The following is a 20,050-nucleotide window of genomic DNA, read 5'->3' on the forward strand; positions in this document are numbered from 1 at the left end:
TTTTTTTTTTTTTTTGAGACGGAGTCTCACTCTGTCACCCAGGCTGGCGTGCAGTGGCCGGATCTCAGCTCACTGCAAGCTCCGCCTCCTGGGTTCACGCCATTCTCCTGCCTCAGCCTCCCGAGTAGCTGGGACTACAGGCGCCCGCCGCCTCGCCCGGCTAGTTTTTTGTATTTTTTAGTAGAGACGGGGTTTCACCGGGTTAGTCAGGATGGTCTCGATCTCCTGACCTCGTGATCCGCCCGTCTCGGCCTCCCAAAGGGCTGGGATTACAGGCTTGAGCCACCGCGCCCGGCCCAAGACAGGTGTTTCTAGTTGCCATTATACTTATTCTACCTTACGAGGACCCATTGTATGAGGCTAGATGGAAGTGAGTAAATAGACATCCTACCGTTGCATATGACTGCCACTTGGTGTGCTGTGTTCCAGACACAACACATATACTATGATTTTCTACCCATTGTATGTATAGGCACATGAGATGTGATGGATTCAACACACCACTGAAGACTGGAGAGCACCCCTGATACCCATTCTTATATGCTGAGCCTGCGGCCAGGAAACTTAAAGAACTGCCTCCAATTTGGCCCCTTTCCTGGCGCCTGAGGTGTAGAAAATAGGGAAACTTGTTGAGACTTTAATGGTATTTGGATTTAAACTTTGAGAAGATTTCCAGGGCTTGTTCCCTCATGACTCAGCAGCACCCCCTTATCCCTGATAAGGGAAAGCCCTGCTTTGGGCGTCCACGTCGCCATCATCATCATCATCATCATCACCCTTGTGGATGGCGTGCTTCCAGGAGGTTGGCAGTGCTGCATCATGGGGCTTACCTAAGGCAGCAAACTTTTGAAATGCCCCTCCATCCAAGGCAGCTGGGTTCCCTGGGGTGTGTGAAGCTTGAGTCCCAGGAGGAGGGTAGGGAGGGATGGAGAAGCAGTAAGGGAATGGAGGAAAGCCCCTATGTGCCCTCCGGTCCCCAGATCCCTGGAGGAGCTTCACTCTATGGGTCAGTGGAATGGAGGCTATCAGGATTCCTCTTTTCTTGGGAAAGTCAAACAGCCCTGCCCTTTACTCAGAGGCAAGGCAGAGTGTGTCCTCAGCTGTCTCCCTGAGGAGCCAGGCTGACACTGGGCTGCATCTCGGAGCACCCCCTCACAATGGAGCCACTCCTCTTTGTGGCAGAAGGAGCACCCATGGAATCTGAGTGCCCGGCCTCTGGGAAGCAGCCTGTGAGTGCTCAGGGAAGGAGGAGGCCTTCCCTTCCAGCTGTGCTTGTTGGGCGGGGGCTGCTCTGAGGCTTGGGTGAGGAAGATAGATGGTGCAGAGGTAGGTCATCTCATCAAGTCAAGAAGGGCTGAGGTCAGAACTACGTTTCCTATCATTGTACCCTTCCCACCTCCACTTTCATATTTTCACATTGTAATTGCATTATAGAATGTTTAGGATATATAGAAAATAATCTCTCCTAAGCCTGCTATCTTCATATAACCACCACTATCATTTTGGAGTATGCCCTTCCAGTCTTTGTCCCTCCTCATGTCTTTATTTTGTGATGATACAACAAATATACAGGTTCTTTTCTCTCTCTTGATGTTGTATGATAAGCATTCTCCATTGGCCATATGACCATGTTTACTTTTTTATTGAGTATAAAATGCATACAAAGCCTGGCACATAGAGATCAGAGATAATTATTACAATATGGCTTACACCTGTAATCCTAGCGCTTTGGGAGTCTGAAGCAGGAGGATCATTTGAGGTTGGGATTTTGAGACCAGCCTAGGAACAAAAATTAAAAAAAAAAAAAAAAAGAAATAGCCAGGCATGGTGGCGTGCACTTGTATTGCTAGCTGTCTCGGAGGTGGGAGGACTGCTTGAGCCCAAGAGGCCAAGGCTGGGGTGAGCAAGCCTCTTACAAATGTGATGTGTTTCCAAAAAAACAAATAAATAAAATGCATACAGTAAAGTACACAAAGTGTACTAATCTTAAGTGAACAACTGATACAACTGATACATTTTTCATGTATGTCCATCCATGTAACCATCCCCTACATCCCCTCATCCCCCTTCCTAGTTAATCCACCCTCCCAGCCCCCGTCAGTTCTTATGATCATTATTACTAATGGTCCTAGAACATCTACCAGAATTCTACCCTTTTCCTGTTGCTGGGCAATTAGGGCACTTCCAGTTGTTGATTATTACAAATGAGATGTGCCTTTTAGCAACGCGTGTGCCCTTAAAAAGCAACAGTGCTCATCCAACAGGGAGGTTTTATCTGCAAATGGGCAGCACAAGGCTGTGGAGACTCAAGACCATAACCATTCATTTGGCCTAATTAGGAGCCAGGCTGAACCTTTTATTGTTTGGGAGAGGGAGAATTGGAGAGTGGAAGATTTATCTTGGAGCCCTCCTTCTGCTTCAAGGTGTATCTGTGTGAGGAGAGACAATTTATTAGCCTTCATTTTAAGAATATTCCTGGCCGCTCCTTTCTCTGGTGCTTGAGGGGATCTGTGGTTGGCAGAAAGGACAAAGGGAAGTATTTGGTTGCAACCCAAGAAGGCACAGTGAGAGAAGAAGGGGCTTGTGCAGAAGCCGAGCTGGGCTTATTTGAAAGCCAAGAACTATTGGCTTGTCATTTAGACATGAATCAGAAGGCGAAATGTTTGGGCCTGACTAGAAAGAAGAAGTGCTGAAAGTTGAGAGAGCAGGCATGGGGGGCTGTGTCATGGAAAAGAGGGAGTTGGTGGAGTGGAACTGCAAAGCTTGCAGGAGGCAGCGACAAGGTGGCGGGCAGGCGGGTGGGGGCAAGTGAAAGGGGTGCTGTCTTTGGGTTAATGCCATTGGGGGATCTGGCCCAGACGCAGCAGTAGATTAAGTTTCTGAAAGCACATTCCTGAGCAGAATAGGGGCTGTGTTTTGCTGGTTGGCTGATGTATGAGGGAGGCCAAGTGGTAGACAGGATTACCGAAGGCACAGTCTGCATTTAGAGGAAAGACTGGGCAGCGGCTTGCCGGTGCACACGCATGCACACCCACACACACTCAGCATGGTAGGCTTCCTTTTCCTCTGGCCTCTTCTCCATGCTTTCTCATGTTCATCTTCGCACAAAGCAGTTGCTGTCTGGCCTACCTGGCAAGATGCTGCCTCCTGCATCCAGCCTCTAGAAATCACTGGGAGCTATAGGTCATGGGGCTTAGGACCAGGCTGGAGGATTCAGGGGTGGGGAGGAGGCCTCTAGCAGAATAATTTTCTGGTCCAGTGTTGGGAGCTGGAGGGTCCACTTGTACTTCACCCTGCCCAGGTGACATCATCTTTTGATTTTCAGTAAAATGAAGTCAGAAGTTGAATCACCTGAAGAGTCTCACCTTTGCTGTCCCCCTCCCTCCACTCCGGGTTGTCCTGGCCATGTGGGTAATGGCTGCTGCATGCTCTGTGGAGATGCCCATCTCGCTTTCCTCTGTGAAGGGTTTTTTATTTCCTATTTAACCTAAACTTTTTTAAAAAATAAATGTCTCTTGCTACTAATGCCCCGCTTTAGATCATCTTGTCTAATTCTTGGTTTTTGAAATACTTTTTACTTTGAACTCCTTCCTTTCACTTCCCTTTCCCTTTTCGCAAGCCTCACAGCAGGCAGCCAACCGCTCTACACAGCTCAGCTCCACTCCTGAACCAACCGCAGACCCTGCCACCTGCCAGGGAGCACTCCACTCCTTCGTACTGAACCCTGAGTTCCACCTCAGGCCTGTTCTCAACACAGCATGGCAAGGAGTCACAACCGACTCATCAGAGCTGGCAATGGGAGAGCTGTTCTCAATCCCTTACTTCTAACAGTCAACCATTAATAATTATTTATTTTTAACTTTTAAAATTTTTTGATAATTTTATTCTCCCATCATCCCTAGGTCCCACTGGTAGCTGGAAATAAAACAGGTGGTAACTAGGTAGCTACCTATAATTCTAAACTTGGGAATTTTAGTCCTCAAGTTAATGTGAAGTCTTAAGTTGCAGCTGGTGTAATTGTGAACAGATCGATCACCACTCCTTAAGGCCTCCTAGTGCCAAGGCCAGGCATATACTCCTGAATGACCCTGTCTCTGGCATCAGAGATCAGCAGGTGGGGTGGCTGACAAGAAAGGAAGGAGTCCCCCTCGCCACTCATCCTCATCACTCTCTGACTTTGAGAAAATGTCCAAAGTGACCAGGGACTCTTTGTTACCGTAATTTAATTTAACCCACAAATAAAATGAAGAGCCAAACTGGTATAATGGAAAAAAACAAGAAGCTAAAAAAAAGTTTTAAATTCTGGGTTTAAGCCTTAGCTCTGCCACTTAAGTGCTCCATGACTTTCAGCAAATCACTTGGTCTTTAGACTGCCACAGCTGTGAAATGAACACAATAATTACATCACCAGTCTCATGGGTTTTTTGAGGCTAAATGGGAGAATGTATGATACTAGTATTTGAGAGCATTTTAGAAATCCCAGGCTTTATTTGTTTGCCCATGTAGTTGTCAGATATTTCTGGAGTGTCTCCTTTCTGGAGGCTCTGAAGCCTGTGTCCAGTCCTGTGCTGCCCAGCTCCATTCTGGGAGTGACTCTTAGGAAGACAGTCCAGAGGGTGGCAGAGCTCCCAGTCACAACCAGAACCAATAGAGGGCTGGCTTCTTATAAAGAGAGAACTAACCCATGTCCTGCGACTTTCTTAGTCCTTATATGCATGTGTTCTCTAACTCAGATTCCCACCCCCAGCCGCCTTCAAGAGCAGCTACGGTGTCACGGTGCATTGTCAGTGTAGCCCGCAGAGCTGCTCACTGACGCTCCTGCGGGTTCTCTGCTGCCCACTCAGCTGTTGCCCCATACGGACAGCTGCTGTTTTGCACTGACAGGCTGGACTGACCCTGGCCTTCAGCATGGCGAATTCTACAAACAGAAGCTATGTCTCTTTGCTCAGCCCCCCTAATCTCTAATTCCCATCGCACACTTCACTGAGGTCATCTAGGTTCTGACTGTGAACTAGAATAGTCCATAGTCCATTAAGGACCACCGTAGACATTTCTTTCTTAAAATATTTCTAGCTTCCTTTATCTCTGTATTAGGGTTCTCCAGAGAAGCAGACCCAATAATATATATACACACACATATATATTTATATATCTATATATAATACATGTACATATGTTTAATATATTTAATTTTGTCTATGTATAATTATATATTATACAAAGATTTGTTTTAAAGAATTAGCTCATGCACGCTGTGGATTCAGGTAAGAATTGATATTGCAGTCTTGAGGGTAAAAGCAGGAAACTCAGGCATGTTTTCTGTGTTGTCGTCTTCTCTGGAAAACATGTCTTTGCTATTAATACTCTCAATGATCAAATAAGGCCTATCCCCATTAGGGAGGGTAATTATTTTACTCAAAGTAAAAGATTTTCTAGCAAAGTTGACACAGGAAATTAGCCATCACAGTCCCCGACTGGCCACCTGAAATACACCACCTGCCTGGCGTTCTTTTGGAATATGTCTCTTTGGAGGCAATGTGAAGAAATTAGTTTCTCCCTAAGTCCAGCTCCCAGAATCATTAATGGCACCTTTAGACAGAGATGTTTCCACACTGCCAGGACAATGGCTATTCCTTAACTTTATGGAGCCATGAACTCCATCCAAACCTCAGGATGCTTTGCATTTCAGCGTTGGGTGGAGCTGCGCCTTTGGAAGATGCAGATACAGGGACCCTGTTGCCCTAGCCCCTACCAGAGATGCATTCACTGGTTGCAGAAACAGCTTCATGAAGCCCTCTCACCTTGGCAGGGGCATATTGTTTGGATTCTCTTTGGCCACAGGTGTCTCAGAGCAAAATTGTAGTTTAATTTGGGCAATCTTATTAAGACCATCCTTTCCTAATTTTCCCCTAGTCTTGATTTTTAAATATATATATAAAACCTATATCTTGATTTTTTTTCAAGTTTTTTTTTCTCAACTCCTTGGTGAAGTTTAAGGGTGGAGAGGATGAGAGAAGAAACAAGCAAGCAAGAACTCAATCAATAAAAAGAATTCGTCTTTCATTTCCAACAGTCACTGTAATTTTCTTCCCAGAATATATTTTCTTACTCCAATTAACAATCTACGTCTTTAGTTTAATTTTGTCCTCAGTACCTTCCAACTTAATGCATTCTATTTCTAAAAGCTTCTGTTAAATAAGACAAGACCAAAGTTCGTGAGTCCCACTTGAAAAACAGCAAAGCACTCATTCTCCAGTGCTGACTCCTATATTTGGATGTTTTGGACGTTGGTGCCCTAAGAATTGGGAAGCATTTAGAATTTCTAACAGGGCACAGTAAGATCTGGTCCTGGCCATTGAACATCTCTCAGTCTCATGGAGAAGGTGGACTTTGTTAACACATTAGTCATAAAGCAAGGCAGCGCAGTGAGTTGCCTGACAGAGATGTGAACAGATTTTAATGGGCGCTTGGAGGCTAGCAAGGATTCGTTTCCATTTCAGGGGATTGCGGAAGACTCAGGAGGTGAGCCTTGAAGAATGTGTACACGACAACCTTGATTTTTAATTTCTGAGTCCTCACATACCTTTCTCAGACCTTTAACAACCAAATTCAGCTCTTAACATTGCGTATTCAGACCGAGGCCCCATTCCGTTTCTGGGATGGCACCGATACTGCCATAGAAAGTTTTATTTCCATAGTGAGATATTTCCATGGTGAACTCAATCGAATTCTTTTTTTTTTTTTTTTTTTTTTTTTTTTTTTTTGAGACGGAGTCTCGCTCTGTCGCCCAGGCTGGAGTGCAGTGGCCGGATCTCAGCTCACTGCAAGCTCCGCCTCCCGGGTTTACGCCATTCTCCTGCCTCAGCCTCCCGTGTAGCTGGGACTATAAATCGAATTCTTAATCTAGCCACCAGGTGATTGTCTCTCTCTCTCCATCTTGTTTGCCGCTGACCCCATTTCTCACTGTTCCTCATCTCTTTTCTCTTTGGGTATGAACACTTTCTGATTAAGAAAGAAGCTTCAGAGTGTTTCCTCCGGTACTCCCCACTTCCGCCCCCGTCTGGTTCACTTAGCCAGTGACTCCCTGACAAAACAGGAGGAGCCATTTGCTCCAAATTGGAAAAACATTTGTGTGTTGGCTTGGGCGTCAGGGAATCCTGTACAGCTTTTTGCTTTGGGATGAAGGGATGGCAGTGAGAAGAAGGGTTGGAGGGAAAGAAAACACAGGTGGCTTCCTAAGCCGCCCCAGGAGGGGAAGGAGATGTGCAGCTGGAGAGGAGTGTGAGCCTGCCTTGGCTGGGAGAGCCAGAGAGACAGCTCCACACAGGGGGGTGGAGTTGGAAAAGGAGAGCCAGCTTGAGCTTGAAATTTAGTTGTTCCATACCATAAGTTATGTATATTTTACTTTGCCAGCTGGGCAAGAAAATGACTGAAAGATGGCTGAGATTCAAAAGGTGCTGAGCAACTTGAGCATCTTAATAGGAAATGAACAAGGAATACCCTATGGCTTTAGGACAAAGTTACATCAATGCTTTCTGTTTTCTACTGGATGCAGGCAGAAATTCATAGCTCACAAGAATTGTCCCTGAGATTCTGGTGAAATCTTCAAATGGCGTTGGCCACTCTAATCCTATTAGCCCTGGTGCAGGTACCCAGACAGATCCGTGGTGTAAGTTCTGCTCAGAGCATCTTGGCAGCAAATGTCTGTCCCAAACAGCCAGGGATCCCATTCTATATTTATCAGAGGTCACTATTTACCAAATAGACCTCAAGTTCATAGTGCATCTTCTACCAAGGACACCCTTAAGGACTCTTAACCCACTCCACCCTTGTCCTCAATTCATTCTTTGCATTCATAGGCAAATGCTTAAATACAATCCTGGGTTCATTTTCTAAGCTAAGAGAAAAGGGAAGGGGCATGTAGTATATTGATTCAGTGAGCCAAAACACAGTGTGAGGAGCCTTTTGCACCAGAAGCCAGAGAAAGATTGATTTGCCGGCTTGAAATCACTGGACTCCTTTAAGGAGCATGGTGCAAGATGGTTCCTTTAAAGCAAAAACGAAAACCAAGAGAGCAAATGAGTCCTCGGTTCCCTCGTTTTTTAAAAACCGCTTCACACCTCAGCATCCCCTGTTTCTCGTGTGTGTGTGGAAAAGTTGAGCAATTTCTACTTTGACTTTGTTTTTAGACTTTCAGCCATTTTTGGTGTCTGGTAATAATCTTGAGCTCTATAGAACAGTGAGTCCGTCCTGCTAATTAGACGTAGTGTTCACATCCAAATTAAAGGATGATCACTTCATAATGAGAAAAAATGTAAACAAAAGGAAAAAACTTGCTGAAGTAAAAGCAGCGTTTCTTTTCCATAGGGAGGATTGTGATTAATAGCGAGGTGCTTGCAGCCTTTCCCTCAGGCCCACTTTCCATCGCGCACTTTCTCCTAGCTTTCAGAATGGTGGTCCCTTAGCTGGCAGCATCTTGCTCTCTATCCCCATCCTCAGAAGGTTCCCACCTCCCTTGGGTTACTAATTCCTTCTCAGTTTTCAAGACTCAAGTATCTTCTCTAGGAATGTTTCTTGACCCCTTCAACTTCCAAGTCTGGAGTAGGTTCTCTTCCCGGTTTCCTTAGTGCCTTGGGTTTGCTTCTACAGCCCTTTCTTGTGTGTCTACCTGGAGGGTAGGAACTGTGACCACAGTGCTATCTATGGGGCCTGGCACACCACAGGCCTTCTGTGAATATCATGAAAGAGGAAGACTCCCAGATAAAACATGTCTGAGGTCTAGAAGACCAAAAAGGGCATACAGAGGGTAAATTAACAATTTCTGAATTTCCTTTTCAAATTCTGATATATTAAAAGTTTTCAAGAAGTATATAAGAAAGGATAAAGCAGGAACTCAGGATACAAAGAGATTAAAGATACAAATGGATTCAAGAAAGGTTTAGAAAAATTGATGAATGTCAGAAGCATAAAACAGCATTTGAAAGAAACTGAGATGTTTGGAGGAAACTCTGGAACCTCAGGGAGATGCCAGTGAATTTGGCTCCATGACCTAACACAGGGGTCCCCAACCCCCAAGCAGCAGACCAGTACTGGTCCATGGCCTATTAGGAACCAGGTCGCACAGCAGGAGGTGTGCGGTGGACCAGCAAGCATTACCATCTGAACAGCACCTCCTGTCAGATCAGCAGTGGCATTGGATTCTATCAGAATAGAATAGAATAATAGAATAGAATAGAATAGAATAGAATAGAATAGAATAGAATAGAATAGAATAGAATAGAATAGGTTTCGCAGTTCAATAGAATAGGGTTCACCATTAGAGGGTGAACGCTACTGTGAACCGTGCATGTGAGGGGCGGTTGCACGCCCCTTATGAGAATCTAACTAATGTCTGATGATTTCAGGTGGAACAGTTTTATCTCAAAACCATCCCCCCCAGTCTCCCCACCCCTGGTCCATGGAAAAATTGTCTTCCATGAAACTGGTCCCTGATGCCACAAAGGTTGGAGACCACTGTCCTCACATATACCTCAAGGGGCAGCTCGGAGTGGGTGGATGGGATTGGTGCCACCAAGGCTGATGGGAGAATGCAGTTCCCAGGTGTGTGGGAAGAAAAAGCAGGCCTCACTGCCCTGTGTCTCCCATCTGGAGTTCTGTTCCTCAGGGCCACACCAAACAGCCATCCCCATTCTCTCTCTGAGCTCCGCAGCCTCCGCTTTCTCTCCTCCCTCTCTTCCTGCACAGGCCGCCAGCCCTTCCAAAGGCTGTGCCAGGATCCAGCTCTGGCTATGATGAGTCCAGACCACCAGGACTCACATTAATTTTCCCACTGCTAAGTTTATAGTTTATATTTGGTTGATCAGAGAAATATGTGTGATGTGGGTTGCTGGCAAGTAAATCTTTTTTTCCTGCTCTTTCTTCAGTATACTTTTTTCCTAACTATTTCATTCCTTCAACTAGTCCAAAAGAAACTCCCCAGTTCTGCTAACCAGCCCTACCTCAGAGCAGCCCTGAAGTCGGGTAGATGAGATGGTCTACAGACCAGGCATCTTCTGTGTTCATCTGGCTGCCAGACCCAGTGGAGACATGGCTCCATCCTTGACTTGTCTTTGAGGATTAATCGCATTTCTTGTTCTTTTATGTCTTTTTTAAAAATAAAATATTTTTAATTGGTTCAAGCCAAGAAATTCCTGAAGCCTTAGGCCAATTCATTGCAAATCATTTAATGACATTGCAAAATAGGTTCTTTTTAGTCTGTCTCCTGCTTCCTCTCCCATTCCTCCCTTCTGCTTTCCCCTCCTGCCCACCCCCAGATTTCTCTCTCCTGTCTTGACTTTGATTTTCAGCCCTCATCCCCCAGTCTCTTTCATCTCTTCTCCAATCTCAGCTTTCTTTCACTGCTCAAATCTGGGTGTAAATCCCACCTCAACTCTCAACTGAAAGGAAAAGACAGAAACAAGATTTAGCAACTAATGTGTTTGGCATCTACAAAGGTTTGGTTTTTCTTCTTCTTCCTCCTCCTCCCCATGGAAACTGTTTTCTTTAAATACAAAAGAGCATGCCTTGCTTTCATCAGAAAGTGTGTTTGAGAAATTTCATGTCATGTTTCCATGGTTGTCAGGAGAGAGCTTGGGAGCCAAAATTATTTGTGCAATTGGACAGGCAGAAAAAAATCCCAAAGAGAGCAAACATATTTATCCAGTCTCCCTGCCTGCAAAGGGAGGAGCAATACTCACTCTGCCAGCCATGTTTCTAAGTGTCTCTGTAGGTCACGGTGTTGACTTAGGCTGGAGTGCTGGTGGAGGTGGTGAGGACTACGCTGGAGAACACCACGCTTGTGAATTATTGTGTCCTGCCTTGTCTATGTGATTGAAAGCTCCCTGTGGTTAGCAGCTATATCTTTGCTTCTTTGTATTTTCTGCAGTGCTTGGCATAACAGACAATTCTGCAGCACCTGGCTTGCTAAATGAATGACTCGATGATGACTGGAGGGATGGTATTTTACCAAATGCTGGTTTTGTCCCACTTTGTGGGCTGCAGGGGTCTATGTGCCAGGGCTGAAAGACTTATTCACTACCCCAAATGCATGGCTTCTGAGATGCCTGCCCAGCCCACAGTAAACCCCAGCCACTCACCAGGTGCCAGGCTTTCTGACCTCATGAGAGCACCATGAGGCTCCAGCCTTTCCTCTGCTTCTGTAGTTGTCCCACATCCTCAGCAGATAACTGCCGTGGCTTTTCACTTGCAGATCATTTTATTTCAGAGGAATAACCTTGGGGTCATGCCAAGCCATGGTTCCTCAAATGACTTGGAGGTCGAGAATTGTGTTGGGACTCTTTGTCCGTCAATGAAGCAGTTTGGGACACAGGCGAGCCCCCATATTGGCCAGAGGCAACATAGCGAGGAGTGTCAAGGACGCTTTGTCTTTTCAGACTCTACAGCCAAGTCTCTCTGATAGCCATGAGCCAGGTCAGAGAAAACTCTTAGTAACTTTACTTCTCCTGCACCTTGGGTGTCTCTCAAAAAGGGACTGAGGTGCAGGGAAGGACCAAAGGATCAGCATGCCACTGAGTAGTGCTCCATTAGGGCAGAATCCTTTGTGCTTTGTAGCATTAGCCACAGGCACAGTAAGCTGCTGCAGGGACAAGTTGAGGCTTGCAGGTTGTGACAGTTGGGGAATAGAATTATCCATCAGCCCAGAAACCTGTCAGTGGTCCTGAGGCTGCTAAGCCATCCTGGCAGCATTGCCACGTGAGCCCCATGCGGTGCCCCATGACCTGGTGGATCCCATCCAGACCTCTGTAGAGGAGTGCAGGCTTGCCCTGTGATCCCCAGGAACAGGCGAAGGGTAGGACAGGACTATATGTGAGAAGTACCCCCATGGGTAGAAGGCCAAAATTTCTTTAAGTGTTCAGCAGAGCTCATGGATATGGGGATATTGGTAACTCCATGCAGCATCCAGCGGATGGTGGCATCTTCTCTTCTTACTTCAAACAGAATCGAGCTTCGATTTGCAGCTTAAAGGAGCATGCAGGAGAAGACTGAATGAAGAACTCCCTTGGAAGTGATTGTTAGGTTTATGGCTTAGACCTGGGGCATTTAACTGAGACCCAACACATTCTGTAGTTGGACACGTAAAGTCCATGAAAATTGGGGGATAAGCTTACAATTAATATTTGACAATTTGTGTTATAAGAATGCATGAACATACACCAAATGTAATTTAATTCATAGCTCTGTCGAACCTTTTAGTAATAAAGGAAAGATACTAGAAGGTGGTGAGAAAGAAATTCAAGAGACACTCAAGATAAAATATGCCAGTTTGCAGTTTCACATGTGATCCTGCTGATGGCAGCCACATCCGTGTACCTTTGACAGTCTTTAATTTGCTTTCTGTTTTTCCCATAGCCAAAAGGTTCTGTGCCTGATACTCCCTTTGAATGTGAAGAGAAAGCACAGAGTACATTATATGATGTGTGTCTGAATACATCCCTGTAACCTCTGTGTTCAGAGATCATACAGAAGTGATGTATCAGAGTGTACTTCTTCCCTTTGGAAACTGAGCTCCCAGAAGGAAGGAACTGGGCCGGGGTCTATATGGAGCCCAAAATATCATGGGCTTTCTCAGAAATCGCAAAGTTCTGTGACAAGTAAATAAGATCCGTAAACTCAGAGATGGCCCCAAAGACCAGGACTTCTGACCTGTTGGGAGCTGAGAAACAAGATTGGGCCTACTAGCATTTGATTAATGAGGACAAGTTAATGAAGTAGCTGGAAAATGCACAAAGAGAGGATGTGAAAAAAGGGTGTGAGGGGAGGGAAGGTAAGAGGATTAAAGCTGCAAAAACATTCCTCTAATGGATTTCTCAAACACACCAGCCAACAGGCAAGGGCAGGTGTCCTGTCAAACCATTTCTCCATGAAACCTGATCCATCTTTCTGCAGCGGAGGCCTGCTAACCCCATTTGTAATTGAAGGGCCCGTCCCTTATTTCCAGTGAAGCACGCTGAGCAGCACAGGGACTCGGCCAGGAAACTGGCTTTGCAGACAAAGGGGCCTGGGAACAGGCTGGTTTCCTTCGTATGCGCCAGCTAGAGCTCCTCTCTGCATCTGCCCCGTCTGACGGCTGATTAGGCTCTTATTGATCATGAACTCCCCACCCCTCCCTGGCCCCCCTTCCTGTCCAAAAACACTAGAAAAAGGGAGTCCTCTGATTTTCAGATCATTCATCACTTCATTATTCTGCCTTTGATCCCTTAGTGAAACTCAAGTTTTACTCGAGCAGCCAAATTGGGAGTGTTTTAAGCTAAGGCTTAAGCTTAGGAGGCACGGGGGGTGGGGGGGAGCAGGGATGGGGGTAGGACGGACAGGGCCAAGAACCAAACTGCTGCTTATTTGTTTTGAAGCCAGGAAGGCTCGCCTGCCAGTCGCCGCTTGTGGGGAGCTGGATGTCCAGCTGGGGTGCCCTCCGTCCTGCCTGCACAGGCTGTTGTGCACATGTTGGCATCAGAACAGAGGGGCTGTCTGGCCGCATGGCTGACCAGTGCCCAGCTTCATGCTCCCCCACTGCACAGCCTTCTGTCTCCAGCTGAGCAGCTGTCAGAGGGTGCAGCAGAAGCCAAGAGGGGATTAAATGGGCCAGTGTTTTCTACCACTGGGTTACTGAGGTGGGTGCCTGGCAGAGTACATGCTCCCTCCGTGCCTGGATAAGCCCTCAATTACAACAGGCAGGAGCCTGGGGCCGTGAAGACGGAGATGGCGTCCTGGTGCCAAACTCCTTTCAGTTGCTTACATCTTTCTTGGAAAATGATCTGCTAGGTTTAAGTATATTCTTTGCTTAAGGCAAATATCCTTGGAATGAGCTGAAGAAAAGGAGGAGGAAAAAACAAAAACCTATTGGTGGAGTAGTTTGGGATTTATTCGACCATGGAGGAGAATGCTTCACAGCGCCTGAGGAATTTTCCAGATGCCCCTAAGCTCACAATCACTCACAGCTCGCTTTGTGGGGAGCCTCCTGACTTGGCAGGTACAGGGCGCACTGGCCTGAAGGAGGATTAAGGCCTTTGCATTTTTTAAGTGAATTGCTTTCAGAAAACACAGTTACCAATATTTAGCAAGAACATGTTGAGCTCAAGCAATTCCTTTCCCATAGTCCAAACCTTCCTCCTCTCTGAGAGGAAACTCATTAGCTATCTTGGCTGAGAGGCTCAGCCAGGACTGGGCTAAATAATTGGTGGGACCAAATGCAAAATGAAAATGTAGGGTCCCGCGTTCAAGCATTATTAAGAATTTTAAGATGGTGAAAGCAGAGCATTAAACCAAGTGGTAGCCCCATCAAGTGCAGGGGCAGGCTGCGCACCCATCAAGCTGGTCTTGGGCTCAGACTTCCAAACTGTATTTAGCAAGGATTTAGAAAGCATTTGCTGTGTCCTCAGTACTATGCAATAGAGCTTGGGGTTGGGGTGAAGAGTGAAAAATTAATAGGCTTCCCACCAGGAATTTATAATTTAGTTAGGCTCAGATATCACACACACACCATTAAATAATTTTGAAATCATTATTTAGAAGCCCAGGAGGCCCTACACTTGCCCATAGGAAGGAATCTGGGAGATCTCACCTTGACTCGCAGGCATCATGCTTGTTCAGCCTGGAAAGTGAAATGGGGCAATAGAAGGGAATCAGACAACCAATCCCTGATTATTTTTTAAGTTGTTTTTTTTTTCCTGTGGGTACATAGTGTGTGTGTATATTTATCAGGTACATGAGATGTTTGGATACAGGTACGCAGTGTGAAATAAGCACATCATGGAGAATGGAATGTCCATCCTATCACTGTTTCCACCACATCACTCCTTGAATGTCATGTATTTCTTATAGCACATTTATTAGACCTATTTCACTTCTTTCTTCGGATCCCGCATAACCTCTCGAGAAACATTCTATTTGCAAAATAACTTCCACTGGCCACACTTAGATATAATGTTCATAGAACATTCATTGTGCTAGGCTCTGGTCCGTTTCTTCAAAATGTAGACCAACTTTATGAATTTGAGTTTCTAGGCAGCATAATGGGCATCTCGTACCTAACGTGTGGGGCTCAGCTTCCAAGATACCCATTCATTCATTAACATTCATTCATTTATTCATTCAACACTTGCCAAGTGTGTTCTTGGGCCAGGACCTGGGTTAGGTTCAGGGGACACAGACAGGAACAAAACTCGGTCCATGCCCCAAAGAGTTCACAGTCTAATATTGTAATCAAAGGGACATCAATCCGTTCACAGAAACAAAATCCTTTTCCTCCCCTGTGTTGGTTTGAATTGACTAAGAGCTGCTGGGAAGTTCCATTACGTGGGAAGCCTCCTGACCTCACTGAATACCTTAATCACCAGGCACTGCTAGGGTGACACCAGTTTGTTTTTGGTAATTATCTCTTGTCTTCGGTGAGAAACCTGATTCCAGCCCTCTCTGGGTCTCCAGTGGAAACAACAGCAGAGGCGGGTGCAGTCTTGCAGTGAAATTGTAGTCAGGCCCGATGCTATCAGTCCCGGGAGCTGAGCAGAATTTGGTGTGGCCAGCATTCGGAGACGGTGCCTCCAGGGCTTTCTGAGTACCTTTAGGAAGAGAGTGTCTGGGTAAAATATGTCCATCTGTCTTATACTCCATTAGTTTTATTTCTCCTCTTAAATTCAGCTACCATCCTGAAAACCAGATTTCCAACTTGGAATGCATGCAGTTTTGTTGTGCAAGTGGTCCCTGTTTTACTCAGCAACATCAGTGATTTGGCTCATACAAAGAGAGATTTGTTGTTTGGACTCTTGGATTGCTTGGGAAACATTCTGCTCTTATTCTAGATGGATCTCCATCCTCTCCCAGTTTAGATCCCATGGTGGCGAGCCAGGAGAGATGGCCCTGGGGCTGCCAGAGACCACAGCCTCATGTCAGGACCCCGGCTCCTCTGCAGTCCACTGCCATTAAGCCACCCTGGGGCGCTGCCTGTTGTCCTGGCAGATTCCTCTTTGCCTTAGAAAACCCTTAGGGTATCCAGAGTCCTGCCCCCAGCCCCAAGGAAGGATCCTCTGTGATGCAGGGTGTGGCTCCTGAGCAGCAAGTATCAGCCTTCTGGTTACAACCATGGCCATCAATCAAGTGCAGTCTCAGGCCTATCGCTTGTCATCGTGGATGCCTGAGGAGAGCCTGGGAAGGCTGTTCTTAATCAAGTTGGAGAAAAGACATCAGCATTCTCTTTTATTGTTCCCTTCCATCTCTGTTAGCTAAGCCTTCTGACAGCTCTGCTAGGACATTTGTACCTTGACCCATCCCATTTCTGGGGTGGATAAGCAGAGCCAACTTGCCCCCACATCTCAGTGTAACAGATGGTCTGAGCCAGAGGCACCACTTGATGGGATTCTCTCTGCACCTTCCCCCAACCTGTACATACAAAGTGAACCCCATCAGTGATGAGGGCCCCACATTCTTACAAACTCATGTGGACAACAAGGGGCTGGAGGAAGAACTTGGAGGATCCGCTAATATCCCCCTAGGTGTGAGCTTTGTCATGACTGGCAACACCAAAGCACAAGCCCACCCTGAAATGTCACACTTTTGCTCTGCTCTCCTCCAACCAGCACCTTCCCTTCTCTTCACAGATCTCGAGGACTTCAAGTTAGACGTGCAGCACGTGATTGAAGTGGATGAGGGAAACACAGCAGTCATTGCCTGCCACCTGCCTGAGAGCCACCCCAAAGCCCAGGTCCGGTACAGCGTCAAACAAGAGTGGCTGGAGGCCTCCAGAGGTGAGTGGGCGGGAGCCCAGAGGCCGAGGCTGAGGCCAGAAGGGAAGCTGGCCGCCTCCAACCGCTCACTGCTCAACAAAGCTAGGGCAGCTGTGGCTGCCTCACAAACCCCCTTCAACATGCCAGCAGCCCTGTCCTCATGCTGGCCAGCTGTCCTCTTGCCTTTTTTTTTTCCCTTTTAAGAGACAGGATCCTGTTAGGTCACTCAAGCTGGAGTGCAGTGGCACAATCAGAGCTCACTGCAGCCTCCATCACCAGGGCTCAAGAGATCCTCCTTCCTCAACCATCTGAGTAGCTAGAACTACAGGCACATGCCACCATGCTTGGCTAACTTTATTTTTATTTGTTATAGAGACAGAGTCTCGCTATGTTGCCCAGGCTGGTCTAGAACTCCTGAGCTCAAGCAATCCTCCCGCTTTGGCTGGAATTACAGGCTTGAGCCACCATACTTGGTCATGTCTTCTTTCTTGATATGTAGTCCTGTAGGGTCCCAAAGCGGGTGGCTTCCATTACGGAAGTCCTCTGTCTTAGCATGAGGAATTTCTTTATCCTTTCAGGCCCCAGAAGATGATTACTGAGATGCTGCTGTTCCAGGCTCTCAGCACGTGGTTCTGCATGCTGCCTGTGGAAGCTCTGTGCCTCCCGGCACACACAGGAAGGCTGCCTAATAAGCCCATTCACGGAGCCCCAGGGTTCCCTGGCAGGAGGTGGAGCTCTTCCCCACGCAGCAGAGCAGTCTTTGCAGTGGACTTCATTTTTCCCTCTCCCTGTTTGCATAGTAAATGCAGTTATCTCAGCTGTCACAGCTCCCTGCTCAAGCCACTGTGGACAGACATGGCAGCAGGTCCAGAGAAGCCAAGACTTGGTCCACAGAATGCCAGAGGGGAAGAGGTTGTCCCTGAAGTCAAAGCCAGCCTCTTTTCACAACTGACCCTGTACTCGAGGCCAAGTAGACCTTACTTGACCTGACACCATAGCTCAAAATGTATACCTTTTAATTGCTTGAGCCCAGGAGGCTGAGGTTGTAGTGAGCCAAGATCGTGCCACTGCACTCTAGCTTGAGTGACAGAGTGAGACCCTGTCTCAAGAAGAAAAAAAAAAAGTATACCTTTAAAAATATACTCTAGATTTTAAGATATTTTTATTAACTCTTTCTGGTTGTGAAGGAACATATGTTCATTATAGAAAACTTAGAGAATACAGAAAACTGTTTTCAAAAGGGTGAAACCCCTAATCCAACCACTCAGAACCAACTGGAGACTGGGGGAAGAAGAGCATTAATCCCTACTGTCCCCAGCAGAAGGTTGGCAGCAGCCTCTGGGAGAGGCCTGCCTGCCCCACCAGGGCCAAGGGTTTCTCCCACTCCATCTGGCACTTGCTAAGCAGCTCATACCTGGGTGGCCCAGCAGCAGGCAGGCACCAGGCTTGGCAACAGCACAGCTCTCAGGAGGGGCCACCAGGGCAAAGCTCGGCACTGACAGCCATAGCTTTACCTGCCAGGAAGCCAAATGCCACCCTAGTTGCTGGGGTGTCCAGGAGCTGTGAATCTGCCTCCCAGTTATAGAACCTGAACACCCCTGGGGCACCAGCCCATGGCACCCGTGGACCAGGAGCAAACAGAGCCTAACAGGCCTCTGATGTGGGAGAAAGGATTTCAGTGGCATTCATGGGGAGGACAGTGGTTAGAAGTCAGAATATTCCTCTCCAAGTAGCAAAAATGCAATAATGAGGCGATTCCGAGTGATGGCTATGACTGATGGGAAGATTTGCTCATCATTTTGGGAAGGGAGAATGAGGGGAAGCTCCAAAATCAATTTCCTCCAGGCTTGCAGGAATGATGATCTCATCTCTCATGTGTGCAGCATGGACCTCTCAATCCTTACAATGGCCCTGAGGCAGCATACATTAAGCCTTTTCACAAATAAGGAAACTGGATCAGAGAGGTTAATTAACTTGCCCAAGTTACATTACACAGTTAATACCCAGCAGACCCAGAGCATGAGACCATGGCTGATTCAAAATCCTGCTTGCTTTCTAGCCTCCCCTAGCTCCCTTGAAAGTATAAAATGCTCTTCCATAGACCTATGCACTAAGTTGTGGCAGTTAGTCAGTCAGCCAGTCTGTTAGCTGGTTGGTTAGTTACCTTTTCTCTCTGGCACTCTGTCCCGCTTGTTGCAAGGTTTTATGGGGAGAACAGCATCTTAGGCTTGGTCTTGTGGGGACTCAGGTGGACATCAGCTCCTAGTGCCTGCCCAGCCTGTTCCTCTCCCTCTGTACACCTCTCCTTTGTGGAAGCTGCAGAGTGAAGCATTCTGGACCCAAACCCATCCCGTCTTCCCCTGGCCCTGCCCTTTCCACAGGTAACTACCTGATCATGCCCTCGGGGAACCTCCAGATTGTGAATGCCAGCCAGGAGGACGAGGGCATGTACAAGTGTGCGGCCTACAACCCAGTGACCCAGGAAGTGAAAACCTCCGGCTCCAGCGACAGGCTGCGTGTGCGCCGTAAGGCCCGGGCCCATCTGCTGGGGGACGGGGGGATCACTGATGGAAGGGCTCACAAAGATAGAAAGGGAGGTAGATACCTGGAGGTGCCACATCCAAGCTACAGTTCTGTGTGCACTGGCTTTGGCCAGGGGGAACACCTGGGACTCAGCCAGGGGTTCTTTCCCCTCTGGCCAGCCTCAGGGCCAGCGTCTCACAGCACACAGCCCTCAGGCCTGGCTCTGGCAGGTGACTGTGCCTGCTGTCACACCTGCCTGTTGGAAGGTTTCCTTCACCGTTACTTTATGATTGGGATGGGTCAGTATGTGTGTGCTGGGCAGGACGGTGGGTCTCGTCTCAAGCTCAGCAGCAGACACAGAACGTGCCTTGCACAGACGCCCACATGGAAGGCCTCCAGGCCGCCGTTCTGCCGTGCATGAGGTCCCTGGGCCTGCACTCTCTGCATGGATGAGGTGTGCCCAGCACCACCCTCTGGTGAGCGTCCAGGAGGCTCACATGCTCTCAATGCACAGGAAAATAGCAGCTACCTTTCCATGCACTTGTCTGGAGTCCCTGCCTATTCAGAGAAGTGGCGTCTTACACGGAGTTAGCTTAGAGTTGGCACCAGAGATGGAGTCACTGTGAAACTAATGAAGCGAAACTTCCGTGGTCCTTCACTCACTGACAGAGGCCTCAGAAGGGCCTAATTTCGTATCTAGTGTTTTCCATTCTTTTTTGGGCCTTCAAAACTGTATAAATTTCAGGTTTTAG

General features: G+C 47.2%; 1 protein-coding gene across 1 annotated transcript in view; it reads left to right on the top strand.

Annotated features, from left to right (window-relative positions):
- The window catches only part of BOC (BOC cell adhesion associated, oncogene regulated), a 76,991-nt gene that overhangs the window by 41,207 nt on the left and 15,734 nt on the right, over positions 1-20,050 (top strand). Inside the window, exons 5-6 of the mRNA XM_025375369.1 lie at positions 16,650-16,796; positions 19,157-19,300. Of these exons, the coding sequence (XP_025231154.1) occupies positions 16,650-16,796; positions 19,157-19,300 (291 nt within the window). The remainder of the gene's footprint in view (positions 1-16,649; positions 16,797-19,156; positions 19,301-20,050) is intronic.

The sequence above is a fragment of the Theropithecus gelada genome, chromosome 2 (genome assembly GCF_003255815.1).
Source record: "Theropithecus gelada isolate Dixy chromosome 2, Tgel_1.0, whole genome shotgun sequence".
NCBI classification, from domain to species: domain Eukaryota; kingdom Metazoa; phylum Chordata; class Mammalia; order Primates; family Cercopithecidae; genus Theropithecus; species Theropithecus gelada.